This window comes from Phycodurus eques, chromosome 12, assembly GCF_024500275.1.
Source record: "Phycodurus eques isolate BA_2022a chromosome 12, UOR_Pequ_1.1, whole genome shotgun sequence".
Lineage (NCBI taxonomy): Eukaryota > Metazoa > Chordata > Actinopteri > Syngnathiformes > Syngnathidae > Phycodurus > Phycodurus eques.
Window position 1 is genome coordinate 22,035,068 of NC_084536.1, and position 17,396 is coordinate 22,052,463.

The following is a 17,396-nucleotide window of genomic DNA, read 5'->3' on the forward strand; positions in this document are numbered from 1 at the left end:
AACAACAAAAAACAAACAAACAAAGACGTTCCTTTCTCCTTGTTTTGCCAACAGAGATGTTGAAAGAGGAGAGGACGCAGCAACTCTGCTTGGCTGCAATCCCGAAGGCAAGCATGAATTCACTCTGAGTCAATAATTTATTCACCCACATACACGCACATAAACATAATTTACAACACAACACGTTGCTGAAATGGAGCACTGCCAGGAACCAAAAACACACACATGTCATCTTCCAACTGTTCAATATACAATACTTGTAAATCTCCTTTTCCCAGTTTACATGCACTGATGTAATTAAATTAATTTCCCCCCCAAATTAGTACTTGCTTGGAGCTTGTTGTCAACTTGTTCACTCATTGTGTTACATTATAATAAGGTAGCTGCATGTTGATAGCGCACAGAACCATTTTTAAACAACAACAAAAAAAGATTACAACTGATAAACTCGAAGTGATGGTTTTTGCCTTTTGTTTATATGACATCAGATGGAAAACTCAAACTTTTGAAAACAGATCCAAGAGTGGACGTTTGTAAAAACGATCACGTTATTGTTCCCGTCTAAACACTGAAAAACATTTGATAGCGCTTCTCCAGCGAAGTTTAAATTTACTGTGGCCAACAATGACATATTGCTGTCATCACTCAAATTCTTAAGACAGGATATGCAGTTGGTGTTTTCAATCATTTTTTACAGCTCGGTGTGAGCGGGGATTGTTTGACAACATTGTCGCCTGTACGTGGAAGTTTTCTTAAAGGGAAAGAAAATCCTGCTTTAATGAGATTGTTCTCTTGTAAAGGCTCCCTCAAACGAGTCACCATAGGCTTAAATCCATGTACTTACCATCCCAAAAAGTTTACTGCAAGTTGTAGATTTGGGGTTTAAATGACAACAAGCTTTTAAAAATGTGACTTTGTCTTTTTAAAAAGTTTTATGTATACATTTACAACTGTTTCCTACTAACCATAACTATTCTCACAGTTTGAGTCACTGTCAAGGTACTCGTTCATCCACTAGAGCCATAATGCATTCCTCTGTGAACCGTGAAGTAGGCGGCTAACTGACAAACACAAAGAGAGACCTTGGTGGATGTCTGAGCTCTATGGACCGACGTTCAAATTGTTGATTTAAGAATGTCCTCAAGTAGTGGGCGTCCTTCTAATTGATGCTTTGCCCCAATTACTCGCTAAGTGCGTCATCCAGGAACTATGGAACCCGTTTGCCTCCTTCGCTAACCAAAACCCTGTTGTTTTAGATCTGGGTCTCTAATTGTTACAGTGCTCTAGATCATTATTTTTATTTATTTGTTGCAACTGGTCCCGTAGCCTTTTTACCGTGTCTCCTATGACCTTGTCTTATTAAGTGTTTGCTGAGACTGAATGTGCGTTTGGACCTGAAAGCTGCAAATTAATTGCCAACGTAAAGATCAATAAAGTTGTCTGAATCGGACTTTAAAAAGAGCAGCACCAAAGCAAACAGGCTCTCACATGAATTAAAGCTTGGAGTCCCTGCACAGTATTACAGATGATCTTATATTAACGACAAATAGTGTTCGAGTATTCTCGGATCTCCGCAATGTTGTGTGAGGCCATGTTTTAGTTCCAGGGAACTGTACCGCCTAATCGTTCCGACGTGTCTGCCTCAATTCCTGCTGTTTTTTCCACATTTGTCCATAACAGTTTTGCTTCAAAGGAGACATCTACAGTAAATGTTTTTCCTCCCACAATTTAAAACAGTTCCCAGGTGTGTTATAAAAGGTCTCTGACGGTCTTTGGTCAAAATACACAAACAAAACAAATAGCAGCACAGTTAATATCCTCGTCAGACTCTTTTTCAAGGCACTGGGTTTTTGAGGGCGGTTCCATCTCATGCAAATGCAGAGTACGGCTTACGTTATCGTCACAACCTGGGCGGAGCCAGGGCATGTGACGAAGGGGGCGCCTACTTAGTGTTCCCAACTTTTTAGTGCCCCCAGCAAGCAACAAATCTACTGACTTTTTATTGTGTTGTTAGAGATTTCTGGAGACTCTGAGACTCCATCCAGACCGGATGTTCCACCGATTTGCATCCAGACTGCAAATGAATGGTGCTCTTGCAAAACCAACCGGTGGATGGACTCTGGTAGTCGCTTGAGAATGGCGGCTCTAGCATCCTAGCTACCAAATAATCGATCAATCTGTCAGTCAGTCAGTGAATCAATTAATGCATAAATCAATCAGTCAATCAATCAAACTTTGTTTAGAGAGCACTTTTCATACCAAGGCATGCAACTGAAACTGCTTTACATAGTTAAAATCAATCCCAGTCCCCTCCCGCCACTCATCCACACAGGACACACACACACAGGTAAAAATAGTAATAATAATAATAATGAATTAACGTAATGACCTATTGGTGGGCACAGAATTCAAGTGAGGAAACATCATCTCAGGGAGCTGCCTGCACCAAGAGCAGGCAGCAGACCGCAGCCACAGGACATCGGCATGGAGCCTCAGTGTAGTGGTGTAAGAGGAGCCACATATGGCGACTGAGGACCCCATGAGGCAGGACCATTGCCACGGTCCATTACAGCTCCCAGTGCAGAGGGCTCCCTCTGAGGGAACATTGAAAGATAATAAAATAATCATGAACATACACAAAACATATATACTGTATGTATATCAAACCCAACGTTCAATGACAACTAAAACAAAGACCTAAAACTGTACAAAAAAATCGCTTAAAGGTAAAATAAAAATACTAAAACAATGAAAATAAATGAAGTTAAAAGGAAATAAAACAGTGTCGGCACGGTGACCAACTGGTTTCGCACATCTGCCACCCCGTTCTGAGGACCAGGGTGCCTGTAGGTGTGAATGTGAGTGCGAATGTTTGTTTGTTTGGCTGGCAACCGGTTCAGGGTGTACCCCGGCTCTCGCATGGAGATGGTTGGGATAGGCTCCAGCGACCCGTGTGAGGATAAAGCGGTACAGAAGATGGCTGGATGGATGGATGGAATAAAAATGTAAGTTTAAAGGTCAATTAAATATTAGTTAAAGGCTAAATTACCATTTCTTGTGTATAATACACACTCAAGTATAATGCGCACCCCCAAAATTGGGAAAAACCAAAACCAAAAATAAGGAAAACCCTTCTTTCTATATATGATGCGCACCCATGATTTTCTATCCATAGATATATTTACATGCAATAAATGTTAGTGGTAACCCTCTCCTAAATTGTTTTTCTAATCAATTCTGATCAGTACTATTATTAATACTGAGGTTTACTTATTCATTTATGGATTTAATAAATTAACACTGCGGCTTTGAAACTAATTTATGGCTTTTCTAAAGCTACTCATATACCGCATTTAACTGTGAATGAATTGTCTAACTTTTACTAGACCTATTGAAATTTGAATATAATTTTTGGGGTGAAAAATGCCCAATATACATGAGCAATTACAGTAAAAAGGTGGGTCTTGAGCCTATTCTTAAAAACATGAACGTTCTCTGCAGGCCTGAGGTGCTCCGGCAGGCTGTTCCACAGACGGGGCCCGTGAAACTGGAACGATGCCTCACTGTGAGTGCGTGTCCTGACTTTGCGAACAGCTAAAAGGCCAGAGCCGGAGGATCTCAGGGCCTGTGAGGGTTCATAGGGTAAAAGCCACTCTGAGAGATAAGAAGGCCAAGACCATGAAAGGGGACATATTTTGCCAAACCAAACTTGTGCTAGTATTTGCGCTGTAATGTTGTCTCTATGGTGCCTCAGTAAACGTGTGAAAATGTGAATTAAAATCATCCACGCATTCTTGAGTTCCAGACGTTTTTCTGTCGAGAAGCCTAAAATCAGGTCATTCGAATTTCTCCAGCTTATCTACGATAAGATGTCCGCCTTCCCATTTCGCTCCCGGGCCAGCGCTGTCAGCATAACAAACGCGTGTCCTCTCACAAGTGGGTCGTCTACACTGAGGCAACTAATCAGCGGAAAGGGGGCGGTCTTAGCCAAACATGGACAAAGCGGATACAAAACTGGGTCAAACAGAAGTACAGTAGGTGTCAAAGGGGCCTTTTCTGGACACACGTGACAAAACCAAAGTGTTTTTCTGAAATGAAATTGACCCTTTTATACAAAGTCCATGTTAGAGAGCCACTCTATGGAGGTCTAAATATCCAAAATATGGGACCTTTAAGACACTTAAAAACCAGCAAAAGAATCTGAAAATTGATACTGAAACACAAGGGGAGCCAATGCAGCCATCCATTTTCTTTACCGCTTATCCTCACTAGGGTTGCGGGCTGCTGGAGCTGATCCCAGCTATCTTCGGCTGGGAGGCGTGGTACACCCTGAACCGATCGCCAGCCCATCGCAGGGCGCATAGAAACAAACAACCATTCGCACTCACATTCACACCTACGGGATATTTTAGAGTCTTCAATCAACCTACCACGCATGTTTTGGGGATGTGGGAGGAAACCGGAGTGCCCGGAGAAAACCTGCCCAGGCACGGGGAGAACATGTAAACTCCACACAGGCGGGCCAGGATTTGAACCCCGGTCCGCAGAACTATGAGGCAGATGTGCTAACCAGTCGGCCGGCGGGAACCAATGCAGTGATTTTAAAATTAGTGTAATATGCTCCAGCCTTCCGGTCTTCGTCGGGACACGTGCTGCCGAATTCTGTACTAATTTTAGGGCTGAAATTGGGAAGACTAGAAAGCAGGGAATTACAATAATCAGTATGACTTGCAATCAAAGCATGCGTTAGCGTCTCCGTGTTTGCCTGAGAGAGAATGGGGCGGCTATATTCTTTCAATGATAAATGACAAATAATGAGCATAGAAATTTGAAGTGTGGGATTTTAGGGTTTTCTAAGTAAATGTAAATTAAACAATGAACAGGCTTATTTGGAAAAAAACTTACTCTGTAAAACCAACTTAAGTTAAGCATCACCGGTCTGATGTTTCGGCCTCCAAGCTGCTTATGCATGCAACATCGAACTATGCCGTGGTAGACAGTCTGCTCTCGGCGTGGCTCTATTTTTTGTTTAAATGGCGCTTGTCAGCTTTGTCATCATTCCATATCCCCTTTAACCTCCACTTTCCCTTGGCTTAAATTTTCAAACCGGTACCGGTGTTCAAAAATGCGATAGTACAAATGAAGGCCTCCCGCATAATAGATGCCACCAACATCTGCAGTTAAGTAAATAAATTCCCCCGGCAATGACATGCGCAATTACGGTGATGCCAAGGTGTTCATGTGTATTTTAAACATCTTGTTCCAGTCAGACTAACACAATCAGTCCATTTTCTCAGTCATGTCATGTAAATATAATGACCGAGAAGGCTTGGGGCACGGGGGGCCAGAGACATATGTCTAGGACTATAACAACTGCGAGGCATCATGTCCTGCACCAGATGTGCAGTTGTGTTCTCCACCGTGAAAGGGAAGATGGAAGTATCAAGACGCTTTGAGTCAGCGGCGTTTCTGCCGTGTCCGCTCGCCTGATGTGAGTCGTTGGTAAAGGTTTCTCCCTCGGCAAAGGCTCGCAGTCAAACGTTGTCTTCGCAGCGTTTGACGCGTCTCTTCGAGCTTACATAATGCGGATCTGCCCTAATTTCCCCTCTCCCCAGCGAAACTGCTAAACAACACACTGCCGATCTGACGAGCAGATGAATCTTCGGCCAATCGTGTTAAATAGTTGACGATTTCTACTTTTAAAAAGGGCCAACACATATGTATGTCAAACAGCCCAATAGCGTATTCATCTGCAGTACATAAGAGCCTCTTATTATTTTCCGTGTCAGCCAAGCGGATGTTTCCATGGATACCAGGCCTTAGTTTAACACTGCGTCTGCTGCACTTACAGTTGTTTAGCAAACGTCTGTATGCAAATGTTTGGTTCACTCTGAGACGACATGGTTTTATTTCAGATCTAGCAATCTCAACCCCCCCCCCAAAAAGCGAGAATTTCAATTCGAGCATATTTTGTAGTACGGCCCCGGGCGTGTTCCGCTTGTGTTGTTTGCGAGCACACTCGGAACATCAGATGTCATTTCGTTTACATGGCAGCATTGGTCATTTAAGTCTCTGGGTGATGCGGGTGAGTAAATGCTGAGACGTCCCAAAGTCCAAATCTCAGCATGCCTTATGTAACACATCGTTACAGCCCATTTGTTTGATTGAAACCATGAAACCTGATTTGAAATTCTAAAGTGGCCATTTTAATTTTGGTAATGTCCTGAAAAATGCCAATGGGGATTGGAGGCTACGATGTGCATTATATTCACGGAGCTACCACACACATGCTCGAGGGTGAAAGGAAGAGAGAAGCAATATGAAATGAATGCATATATTTTTATTCATTAACTAGCAGCTAAAGCAGCAGCATATATATAATCGATATAAATCTCTCTTGCCAAGTTTCACCATGTGCCCGCAATCATATTTCAGTCCCTGCAAGTCTGCACAGATAAAGCGAAGACAGAGAATTTCTTTTGTTAACCCAAATAAATGAACTAAATTAATAAGAGTCCATTTGTTCTTTTATAACCAGATATTTTCATATTACGAAGGCGTATGAGGGCCACACTGGAATAAAAAAAAAAAGGTTCTTCAAGAATACAAATGAGAATGAAGTTGTGATTTTCCGACAAAATGGTCACAGTTTTACAACACTAAAGTAAATCGTTTTCTCTACAACTTTATTCTCATAACAATTTTACAACAGTGAAGTGTATATAAAGTAATAATACAAGGGGGAAAAGTTATAATTTAAAGAGAATAAACAAAATATTGTGGAGTAGGTTTGACATCATTAAAATGACTATTCTCCGAAGATTACATCTTTTCACCCCATAATATTACTTCAATCTCATAACAATATTACAAGAATTATGTAATAATAATACAAAACAAGATTATTATATATAATAATATATATAGTACTAATAATATATGACATTATTACTATTTTTTGGAGATTGAACTAAATATTGGAGGCCAGTTTTAACGTCGTTAAAATTGTCACTTTATTGCCAGATAAAATTTTTGCCTTCATACTCAGTAACACAACAACATTACGAAAAATAAACTATATGCAGAATATATAAAGTAATAATTCCGGAAAAAGGTCGTAATTTCAGGAGAATAAAAATTAAATTGGGACTATTCTTGTAATAACATTTTCGTTATATTACGACTTCATTCTCATGACACAATATGTATAAAATATGAATAGAAGTATTCCAAAAATGATCATTTCAGGAGAATAAAGTCATAATATTTTGGGGGAATTTTGCTGTTCAAAATGGCGATTTTATTCTCTTAGATAAAATTATTTTTTTTCCTGTTAATTGGATTATTTTTTTGCTTACTGTGGCCCTTATACTACTTTGTAGTATTTTCTGTATATACACACACTTCAATAAAAACATATTTTCAGACCAGCAGTCCTAAGTTACAATATAAAATATGCTTTAGTCTTTAATTACATACAAAAATGCAATATATATATATATATGAATAAAATATTCATTCTATACAGGAGGTACCATGTCTGTTCACAGAGTTGCTTTTGAGTGATAATCCCAACAACATCAACATAGGGAGTGTGAGTTTCCATTCATTTGGTGATTTTTTTTGTTTTTTTATTTTTATTTTGTAGGTTTACACACTTTGAGGGACTTTTTAAAAATACTTATCAAGAATAATTGCTCCCTTGCTTGATCAGTCGAGTGGTGGTAAAATGTACCACATGACTGCGAACACATTAAAAGTCAACAATCCAATAGCGCATTCAAAAACGTGACTAACATGCATTAAGTCCAACCATGGGGGAGCTAAGTTAAGGTGACAGGTTCAGTGCATATTACTCCAAATCATGTGCATTTACTGTGTGCATTAATGTCTCATGAAGAGAGACTTTCCTCAGTAACACAGTATTGACCCAGACATTAGACTGCATAATTTGCTTTCATGGAACACTGGATGCATATTAAGACACATTTCTATCCGGAAACTTCTTTCGTATTTGTTGTGCTTTTTTAATTCTGTTGAGATGAGACATCGTCAAGTTTAAAATGAATATGCACCCGTAACAATCAAAAAAATATATGCAGTTTTACAAGACGTATCCAAAATGTTGCACAGAAGAGCTTCAGGATAAGTAGCCACGTTGGACTTAATATGGTTAATTACGTAGGAGTATCAGGGCCAATTAAATGAAAGACAGAAGAAAAGAAAAAAAAAAACAACAGATCAAATTACCAGAATAAAGTCATAATATTTCTGATTTTAATATTTCAAGGAAAAATTTGAATGTTCAGAGAAGCACGTTGAAATGTTACAAGAACACATTTGTAAAGATTCCGACCCCAAATATTAAATATCATATTTTATGAGAAAAAGGTGTAATATTACGGGGGGGGGACGTTTTGGGAAAATAAAGTCCTAAAGTTACGAGAATCAAGTCCTGATTTTACTTGAACAGGAAGATAACATTTGAGAAAAAGTTGTTGAGAATAAGATTTGCAATATAACAATAAACTATGTTATATGAGAAAGTATTGAAAAATAATCACAATATTGCGATAATAAAGTTTGGAGAACAGTCATAATATTACTTGAACAGGAGTGTAATCTTCGAGAAAAAGTGGTGAGAATTCTATAATCGCAATATTTCATTATCACTGTGGCCTTCATACTCTTTTGTAGGCGTTCATAAAATGCTTGGCAGTTTGGACAGAATATCGAAGGTTACTCTTTCGACTGTCTTAATGGCTGTACTGTATGAACCCAAACGAATGTACTGCACAATTCAGGAAGTGACATCTTTATTGACTCTCACAAGTCAGCAGTGCATTTTCAAAAGAGGAAAAGCATGTATGTATGTATGCACTAATGTACACATTTTTTTTTTTTTTTTTTTTGCTGTAAAAATACATCTTTTATATGGCTGAGTCCTTAAATGTTTCATTATATGAAGAAAAATCTGACTTGTTGTATTGCATCATAAGAATTCTGTAGTTTTATCTGGACATATGTAACAGTATAAAATCTGCATATATAACATAATATACGCCAGGAAATGAATTCTCGTACATGATTGTGCCACACATGATTCGTAGGTATTGATGGCAAAGATTTATTTTTCCACACATATGAATATAGTTGTGATAAGAATCCTTTACAACATTGCAGAGTAGAGTTACAGTTTGAACCAATTCCAAACAAGTGCGGCAGTTGTGTATAATCCCTTATGGGAAGCTTTGAGGGAACACCACTGATCCCGAGAGATTATCCTATAAACAAGTGGTCGGCTCCCTTTAATTTTTAGGTTCTCTCTCGGGTCGCAATCTGCAGACCAGAGAGAGGCCACGATATGGTATTCTGAGCTCTTCCTCAGCCAATGTCAGTCCTCACCTTGCCAAATTTGTCTGATTTAAGCAACATGACTCATTCCCCGGACCTCACTTTAAACCTACGCGCGTCAAAATGAATGGCCACTTTTTCAAATTAATATCAGTTTTGTACGAAAGCGTTGGTGGTAAATATCCGTGGTAACAACCCGGTTTATTTTGGGATTTGAACATGTGATGTGATCTTTACGGCTGATTTGCACTAATGAAATGCAACCGCTTTGAGAGTAAAAAGCACACATTATTGCAAATGAAATAGCTCCGGGGCATCTATTATGAAAAGATGAGTCATTAGGGGCCTGGCTTTCTGCTTGATTGTTCATATTTACACATGTAATTTCAACTGTTCAACATTACGTACATACGGCGGTACTTGCACTGACTCAAGGCGCAGCTCTCGGGTCATCCTGTCAAAAGTGGATTCTTAGCGTTTTAGCCCTCAAGTGATCTCGCTTTCCCGCGTGATATGCAAACTAGTAAGTCGTGTGTTAGCAAAGAAAAAAGAAATACAATTTAAAATATATATATATATATATATATGTATATATATATATATATATATATATATATATATATATATATATTGATTCAAGCAGGAGTCAGCAAAGAGCAAAATGTGATGGAGATTCAAAGAAAATACAGTTTGTTACTCTTTAGTCTGATCTACATCATATCAGTGTCAAACGTGTGACCATCATGACAAGAACAGAACAAAGCAATGCTTAATCCCAAAGAATTGCTGTTTGGGGCAACAACATCCAACAGCGCAAATGTTTCATTTTGTTGGTTCTTTCGACAGTGACAAGCGTCGGCTTGTTTGCAAGTGCACGTCTCGTGCACGTTAGTCAGGGGCTTAGTTTTGGTCAGAGACTCGACAGGGGAAGGGTCAGTGAAGGTCAAGCTCCGTTAAAATCTTGCTCGCAACTTTAACAGAGTTAACTCCCCTTTTAATACAGGTTGTTCCAAAAAAAAAAAAAAGACATATACCTTTGTAATCTAATAACATAGCCAATATGAAGATGTGTAAAATCTAACAAATTTATCAAACTTACTGTATGCTTAATATATAGGTTGAATTTTGTTTTACAGTTTTTCAGGGTAAAGAAATACAGTCATGAGCAAAGAAAAGCAATTGTGCGTGTAAGAATATGCTCAAACGCAGTCAAACAAGTGTGTGCAACATGCATTTTCAAGGAAATTCACAAAACATACATCAACTGGAAACCAGATTTGGACATGGCACAGAAAAATTCAAAGAGGAAGGTAAAAAGGAAAATGTTTTTTGTGTTGCTTTATGAAATCGCTTCTAAAATCTCTATCCTTTGTTTTTCAACGTGAGGCCTGTTTCATTTTGCTTGTTTGCCTAAGCTACGTCGTTACTCAGATATTCATATTTCAGTTTATGTTAACATTTTTTGGAAGACTCTGTACACTTGACAGAACTTGATTAAAAAACAAAAACAAATTGGTGAGTCCTGCGGCAAAATCCTCCACAAAGATGGTGGACATGCTGCACTGAAAATATTTGACGATATATTGCCACAGTTGTAAGATTTTAAACATCATTTTGCATCAGTTTTGGTGAAGTTTTCAAAGTAGGATTTATTTCACTTCAAAATCAATAGTAGTACATCGATGTGTTCACAATATGAGTTTTTTTTTTTTTTTTTTTTTGCCTCATCTGGGGCGAGCCACGGGGCCTCGAGAGGAGAGGTGGCTGCAGCTTGAGAAAAATAAGACTATTTTTTGTGAACCGACTCAGCAAAGTTCGGAACGGATGGATTGAGTTGATCGTTCCTAGCGAGCGGCAAACTCCACAGAGTATGCTCCAGGAAATCATTTTAAGGAACGCTGTTATTAAAAGGACTATCATCGCATGTGGAGACTGCAATAAAAACAGCAGTATGCACGGTGCACAGTCATGAATCATTTTGCTGTTAGATTCACTGTGGTAAAAGTCGGGGAGGGCCATTTTATGTTCACTGAAGGAGGCTCTTTGTCTCACACTTTGAAACTCCTTAGACTCGAGTTTTAGGGCATATTAACAAATTCATTGGCAAAAATAATGCCCAACGTTTGCCCGTCTTTCTACTAATGACTTTTTTATGAAACCTTACATTTTTGTGATGACTATGGAGGAATGTAAAAGGAAACCCCCCCCCCAAAAAATGCAGAATTATGGGTTTCTCTGTGGTTATGTTGTTGTCCCGTACAAAATACTATTTTTTGACATTTCATCAAATCCAGAAATGACAATAGTATCAGTTCGATTTAAAACAACAAAGTCACGAGGGACTCGAAACTATATAGTCCATATGCATTGTTCAGATGTCAAAGTGTTTTCAATACAAGTAGATGTACTTCTGATTGGATCAGCTGACATATTGATGCGAACAAAAGTTATTGCTCAGTGCTGCAAAGCTTGAGCTTTACACAAATTCAGGCTGCAGCTCATAATCCGTTGTACCAATGAAGATGCCGTCGAATTATTCCTCTGTCTTGAACTCTAAAGTCCTGAATCAACAACGTGTTTGTCAGCCATTCGAGTCACTTAAAACTGTGTAAATGTTGTTCTTTTTTCAAGAACCTCAAGGTAATCCGGATCAATGTGAAGCTTTGCCTTCAGTTCCCAATATTCGCTCCTGTTTGGCTCCACATAAACAGTACTTGGCGTTGTGCAGTACACTACTGTCTGTTGTACTCTGTCAGGATGCACGTACTGTGGCCTTGCCTCAAAGTCTGATGCGTACTGACTGGCTGGACGTGCCGCATGCCTGCAAGGTAGCGTATGGCTGTAGCGGGGCTTCTGCTCGGGATCGAGGACTTCTCTGTAGTACAACGGATCATCTTGTTTCACGCAGGAGGGCTTTTTTAGAGGCTCCGAAGCGGTGGTGCCGTATTGCGAGCCTATTACATTACCCGCTGCTTCTTCATCCGAGTTGCCCAGGAAGGCGCCGCTTAACTCGTCGAAGTCCCGAAATCCCTCGGCGCATTTGCTGTCGGCGGAAGCGTGGCCTGAAGTTCTGCACGTTTGCTCCGAGGGGGATGGAATATACTCATACACGTGTCCGGCTGATGTTCTGACCTTTGGGACGGATCCCTTTTTGTACAGTCCGTACTCCATGTTGAGAGAGCTAATACAAGCATTCATGGAGTTATTCTGCTCGTTTTGACTCTTTAGGTGTCTCTTTCTCATTGTTACAAACAGTCCTGCAGCCACGAACACGCACGTAATGAACATGAGCAGGAGGGCAAGAATCATCACGGATAAAGGGATGGCACCGTACTGTGTGTCGGAGTCCAGTGACGTTTCTATGGTGATGGTGCTGCCAGGGAAGGATTCCTCCGAGGGGGGGATCATGGACGCCAGTACGGCCGAGTTATTAGGGCAGAAATTAGCTGTCTTGATGTATCTCATGTCTTCCCCAGCGAGCCTCTTGGGCGAGCCACAGATGACATTGTTGACGACCGTGCCCGTGCTGAGCTGCTCTAGCCACATCTTTAAGTCGAGAATGCTGCACGAGCAATCCCAGGGGTTCTCGTACAAATCCACCTGCACCAGTGCTGTCAGCTGATCGAGCACGCCGCTGACCGGCAGATATCGCAGGTGGTTGCTGCGAAGATTGAGCCGAGCCAATGTGAGGCTGCGAAACGCTCCCACCGGTAATGTTTTCAAGAGGTTGTTGTTTAAAAACAGGAGCTGCAGTTTAGGGACATGCTGGAATGTGTCTGCGGTGACTTCCTTAATGACGTTGTATTCTAAATATAGGAACTGCAGACTCTCTAGTCCATAGAAGATATCCGCGGTAAGATGGTCTATCAAATTCCCATTAAGGTAGAGTCTCCTGAGATGAGTCAAATCACCAAAAGCTCTGTCATGGATTTGAGCTATGCGATTGTTGCCGAGATGAAGCAAATCTAATCCGGTTGCCTCAATGAAATCCGTTCTCCGCACCACAGGGATATAATTCCCAGTGAGATACATCTTTTTGGGGTTGTAAGGTTTGGGTTCTAAATCGGAAATGTGCTCGATCTTTCGCTCCTGGCAGTTGACGTTGAGGCCGAGGTCTGAAATCTGAAGGTTGCAAGTGCAGGTGGACGGGCAGTCCAAAGGCACAGGAGACTTTGTTTGATATGAAATAATTTGGCCATAATTCTGAGGTTTGTTTGCCGCTAGTCGAGAAGTTGGTCTCGATTTTAATTTACCCGACTGCCGAGGTCCCTTGGTGGGCCTCGACGAGGACCTCGCAATGCCAGATGAGGTTAAGGAGGCCGTAGCAAGGGCCGGCGTGCTCCTGTAGTTGCCGTCTGTGCTCAAATGTGGCTGCGGCGGCATCTCGTATTCAGCGATGGCTCTTCTGGGACACAACTCTTGCTTGGAGACCTCGTCGAGATCCCTCCCGTGGAGGCGGAAGGGGAACTCGCAAACGACATCGCCCACCAACGCCGTGTATGAAATGCTCTCCAGCCATGTTTTAAGGGCAATCAGGTCACAGGAGCAGTTCCACGGGTTTTCCTCCAGCTGCAGCTCCACCACGCTGTTCATGTGCTCCAGCAGACCCGAGTAGGGGAGCACTTTCAGCTGATTTCCCCTCAAGTCCAGATGAGTCAGTGGGACTTGCCGGAAGATGTTCACAGGCAGACTGGATATCAAGTTGTCATTCAGAATCAACACCTCCAGGTGTCGAAGTCGGCCGAGGGCATTGGGGGCCACTTGAGTGATATAATTATAATCAAGCTGCAGATACTCCAGACTTTCAAGGCCCCAGAACATCTCCTCCTTCAAGCCATCAATTTTGTTATTGTTCAGATGTAATCGTTTTAATCCCTGGAGTCCATTAAACGCTCCACCTTCCACCTCGGCTATCTCATTATTTCCCAAATGCAATATGGCGAGTCCTCGATATTCGAAAAAGTCGTTGGTGGTGAGCTTTCTTAAAAAATTCCCAGTGAGCAGCAGATGATACTGCGGGAAGTTCAGTGGGTTTATTTCAGCGATGCTCCCAATTCCTCTGTTTTCACAGCTCACAGTGAGTAGCCCCTCTCTCTCGTCACATGCACATAGTTGTTCACAAATCCCATCATCAGACATCCCTGCTCTACATACAGAGATGGCGCTCAGCAAAACACAAGCGATCCAAAGATGCATTTTCCTACGCACGACGTCCGCGCTCAGTGTCCCGCTAAAGTATCCCCAATGTCATCTGGAAGGAAACAAGAAACACAAACGATCATGAAGCATGATGATGTGAGGCAGGCGGGTAACTTCCCACTCAACCAGCTGGAGCCGACACGAGTCAAAAGCCTCATTTGTCGCTACCCAGAGGTAACTTCTGGCCGCGTGACGCCTGATTTAAAACGGCTCAAACAAAAGCAGCAGTGAGCGAGAGAGAGAGAGAGAGAGAAAGAGAGAGAAGGCGTGAGAACGAGAGAGGGAGGACTCCCTCAAGCAATGTAAATAACAAACAAACAAACAAACAAAACAAAATCAAGGTCAAAGGCAGACTTGAGCCCAAAACAGCACAATCCCATCTCGTTATATTTCAACAACATTGCCGCCTGAGAATCGGACACGTGGTCGACTGAAAGCCCGATTTGAGTGCATCTTCTACTTCCTGGCAGAAACAACCTACCTCACACCCATGGGTTGAAACGCAGGCTCGACGGGTAATGTCAGTGCTTTCTCTTATGTTTCATCCGTCAGGACAAAACCAAGCGGGGCTTTATTCAGCACACTTCCCCGATGCCCTGAAGAGGATGGGGGGGGGGGGGGGGGAGGGGAAAAAAAAAAAAAAAAAGGAAAACCATAAATGCTTCTCCTCTGCCTCGCTGTGCAGGCGGGGATGCTGCTGCGCCTGGTAACAAAGTTCCTTATTCTCTCTCTCTCTCTCTCTCTCTCTCCCTCCCTCTCCCTCCCCCCCACTCTTTCTCTCCCCCTCTTTCTCTCCCTTACTCGGTGGTCGGGAAGATGTCCAGTCATTTCATTTCACGCAGAAAGAATCAGCTCACTTGCGCATCGTGCCGAGATGTGTAAAAGGCAAAAAAAGCAAAGATGCATTCTGACCTACCTTCGGAAAGATCCCTCCAAATATCAATAATTCAGCCAAGCGGAGCGCTCGAGACGCGCTCAAACGGTTTGTTTTAAAAAACCGCTTATGGCGTTATTCATCCTGAAAACAAAACCGTCCACCAGGATGTCACGTTACATCATTGTTTCGTCTAATCTGTCAATCCTTTATTTGTAGCTCAGGTTTAAAACATTCACGGTAGCTCCACCTAACGAAAGCAGCTGATGTTATTGGACAGCTAACCCTCTGTGCGGGGGGGGGGAGAAAAAAATTAATAAAATAAAATAGATACCTGACGCCTTCCCGTCATTTGTGCCAGTCTTGGGTTGGAGTTCACTAGCTTTTCATGTTGCATCTCAATCACTTTCGAGGAGAAAAACTGTCACTGCCATCCAAAAGCAGCACGGAAGTGCTGAGGGAAGGTACAGAAGAGCCTTAATCATCACAGCACTTTCTGCATTATGTATGAGCACACTGGGACTCACCAGTGGGTCTATTGATCAGTCGCCCGACCACCAAGCTCGGAAATTAGAACTAATGACCCACAGTGGCGCAGTGTTTTATTTCTTTATTTACATTTTTTGTGTGTGTCCAGTTGCTTTTTAACTGTATTGAATGAGTCAAACAGAGAATGACTCATTGCCCTCATTTGAATGTTTCACCTGGTCCGACTGTTCTGGCACGAGGAGTGCAATTGGTGTGAAATATTCATCCATCCATCCATTTTCTGAGCCGCTTCTCCTCACTAGGGTCGCGGGCGTGCTGGAGCCTATCCCAGCTGTCATCGGGCAACACCCTGAACTGGTTGCCAGCCAATCGCAGGGCACATACAAACAAACAACCATTCGCACTCACAGTCACACCTACGGGCAATTTAGAGTCTCCAATTTATGCATGTTTTTGGGATGTGGGAGGAAACCGCAGTGCCCGGAGAAAACCCACGCAGGCACGGGGAGAACATGCAAACTCCTCAGAACTGTGAGGCTGACGCGCTAACCAGTCGTCCACCGTGCCGCTGTGTGAAATATTCATTCGTCCCATTTAAAAACAAAAAAAAAATCTCATACACCGCAGATTGGCAATGCTTGAGTTATTGCGCTCCCTGTTTTTTTTTTTTTTTTTTGTTTGTTTGCCAGCCAGCAAAATGCATTTCGATGTCATTTTCTTCAATGTCGTTGCTTCGAACAGAGTAAAATGCATGTTTAAAAATACCTGCGTAGATGTAGTGGAGTCATAGGTGCCATGTTGGTTTAGCTTTGGGAAGTAAAAGAGAGACACCTGTCATGCCCTTGTCAAGATGAGGCCGTGCCGCTCACGTGAAAGCCTGTCAAGTGTTATACATCGCTCTAAACCATTGCCCTCTGCATCCCTCCATCCTTCCCATGGAGAAGAGGAAAGAGGGATGCAGCCCCGAGACAACATTCGGCATGCATGCCATTCGTCTGTTTACTCTGCCTCCAGCGCATCATCCGGCCTAACGGGCCAGACCCAAACGCCATGATTCCACTGGGATGTAAAAAAAAAAAAAAAAAAAAAAAACATTTCATGATTGTGTGTTGTTGGTGTACAGTCTCAGAAGCGTTATTTTAAAAACGGGGCATATTCGACAAAATCGTTCTTTTTATTTGATTGTATTGAAACAGTTGGATCTCCGGAGTGCCTGCTCACCTGTCAAGTATGAAATTTAACAACAATTGTTATCTGCCTATTTCTGAAAATGTCCATGAGTGAGCTTTTCTGTACTTTTGCCCAAATGTGACCTAAAGCAGTGGGCTTAATTTACACACAGTGCTGTGAAAAAGTGTTTGCCCCTTTCTCAAATTCTTTATTTTTTTTGCATTGCCTAACCACTTTAATGGTTGGGATCATCAGACAAATATAATATAACCCAAGTGAACATAAAATGCAGTTTTAAAATGATTTTATT

General features: G+C 41.6%; 1 protein-coding gene across 2 annotated transcripts; it reads right to left on the reverse strand.

Annotated features, from left to right (window-relative positions):
* Positions 1 to 9,974: 9,974 nt before the first annotated feature.
* On the reverse strand, positions 9,975 to 15,603 carry slitrk5b (SLIT and NTRK-like family, member 5b). Of its 2 annotated transcripts, XM_061692815.1 has the most exons (3): positions 15,470 to 15,603; positions 15,035 to 15,149; positions 9,975 to 14,605 (listed from the first exon to the last, which is right to left on the reverse strand). In XM_061692815.1, the coding sequence occupies exon 3, from the start codon at positions 14,548 to 14,550 to the stop codon at positions 11,953 to 11,955; it is 2,598 nt and encodes an 865-aa protein (XP_061548799.1). In that variant the 5' UTR covers positions 14,551 to 14,605; positions 15,035 to 15,149; positions 15,470 to 15,603; the 3' UTR covers positions 9,975 to 11,952. The 2 variants fall into 2 exon arrangements, with proteins under 2 accessions (XP_061548799.1, XP_061548800.1); XM_061692816.1 differs by lacking the exon at positions 15,035 to 15,149.
* Between the last annotated feature and the right edge of the window lie 1,793 nt (positions 15,604 to 17,396).

Bases quoted from the DNA above. Each gene is read 5' to 3' on its own strand.
- slitrk5b (XM_061692816.1), bottom strand. From the start codon at position 14,550: ATGCATCTTTGGATCGCTTGTGTTTTGCTGAGCGCCATCTCTGTATGT.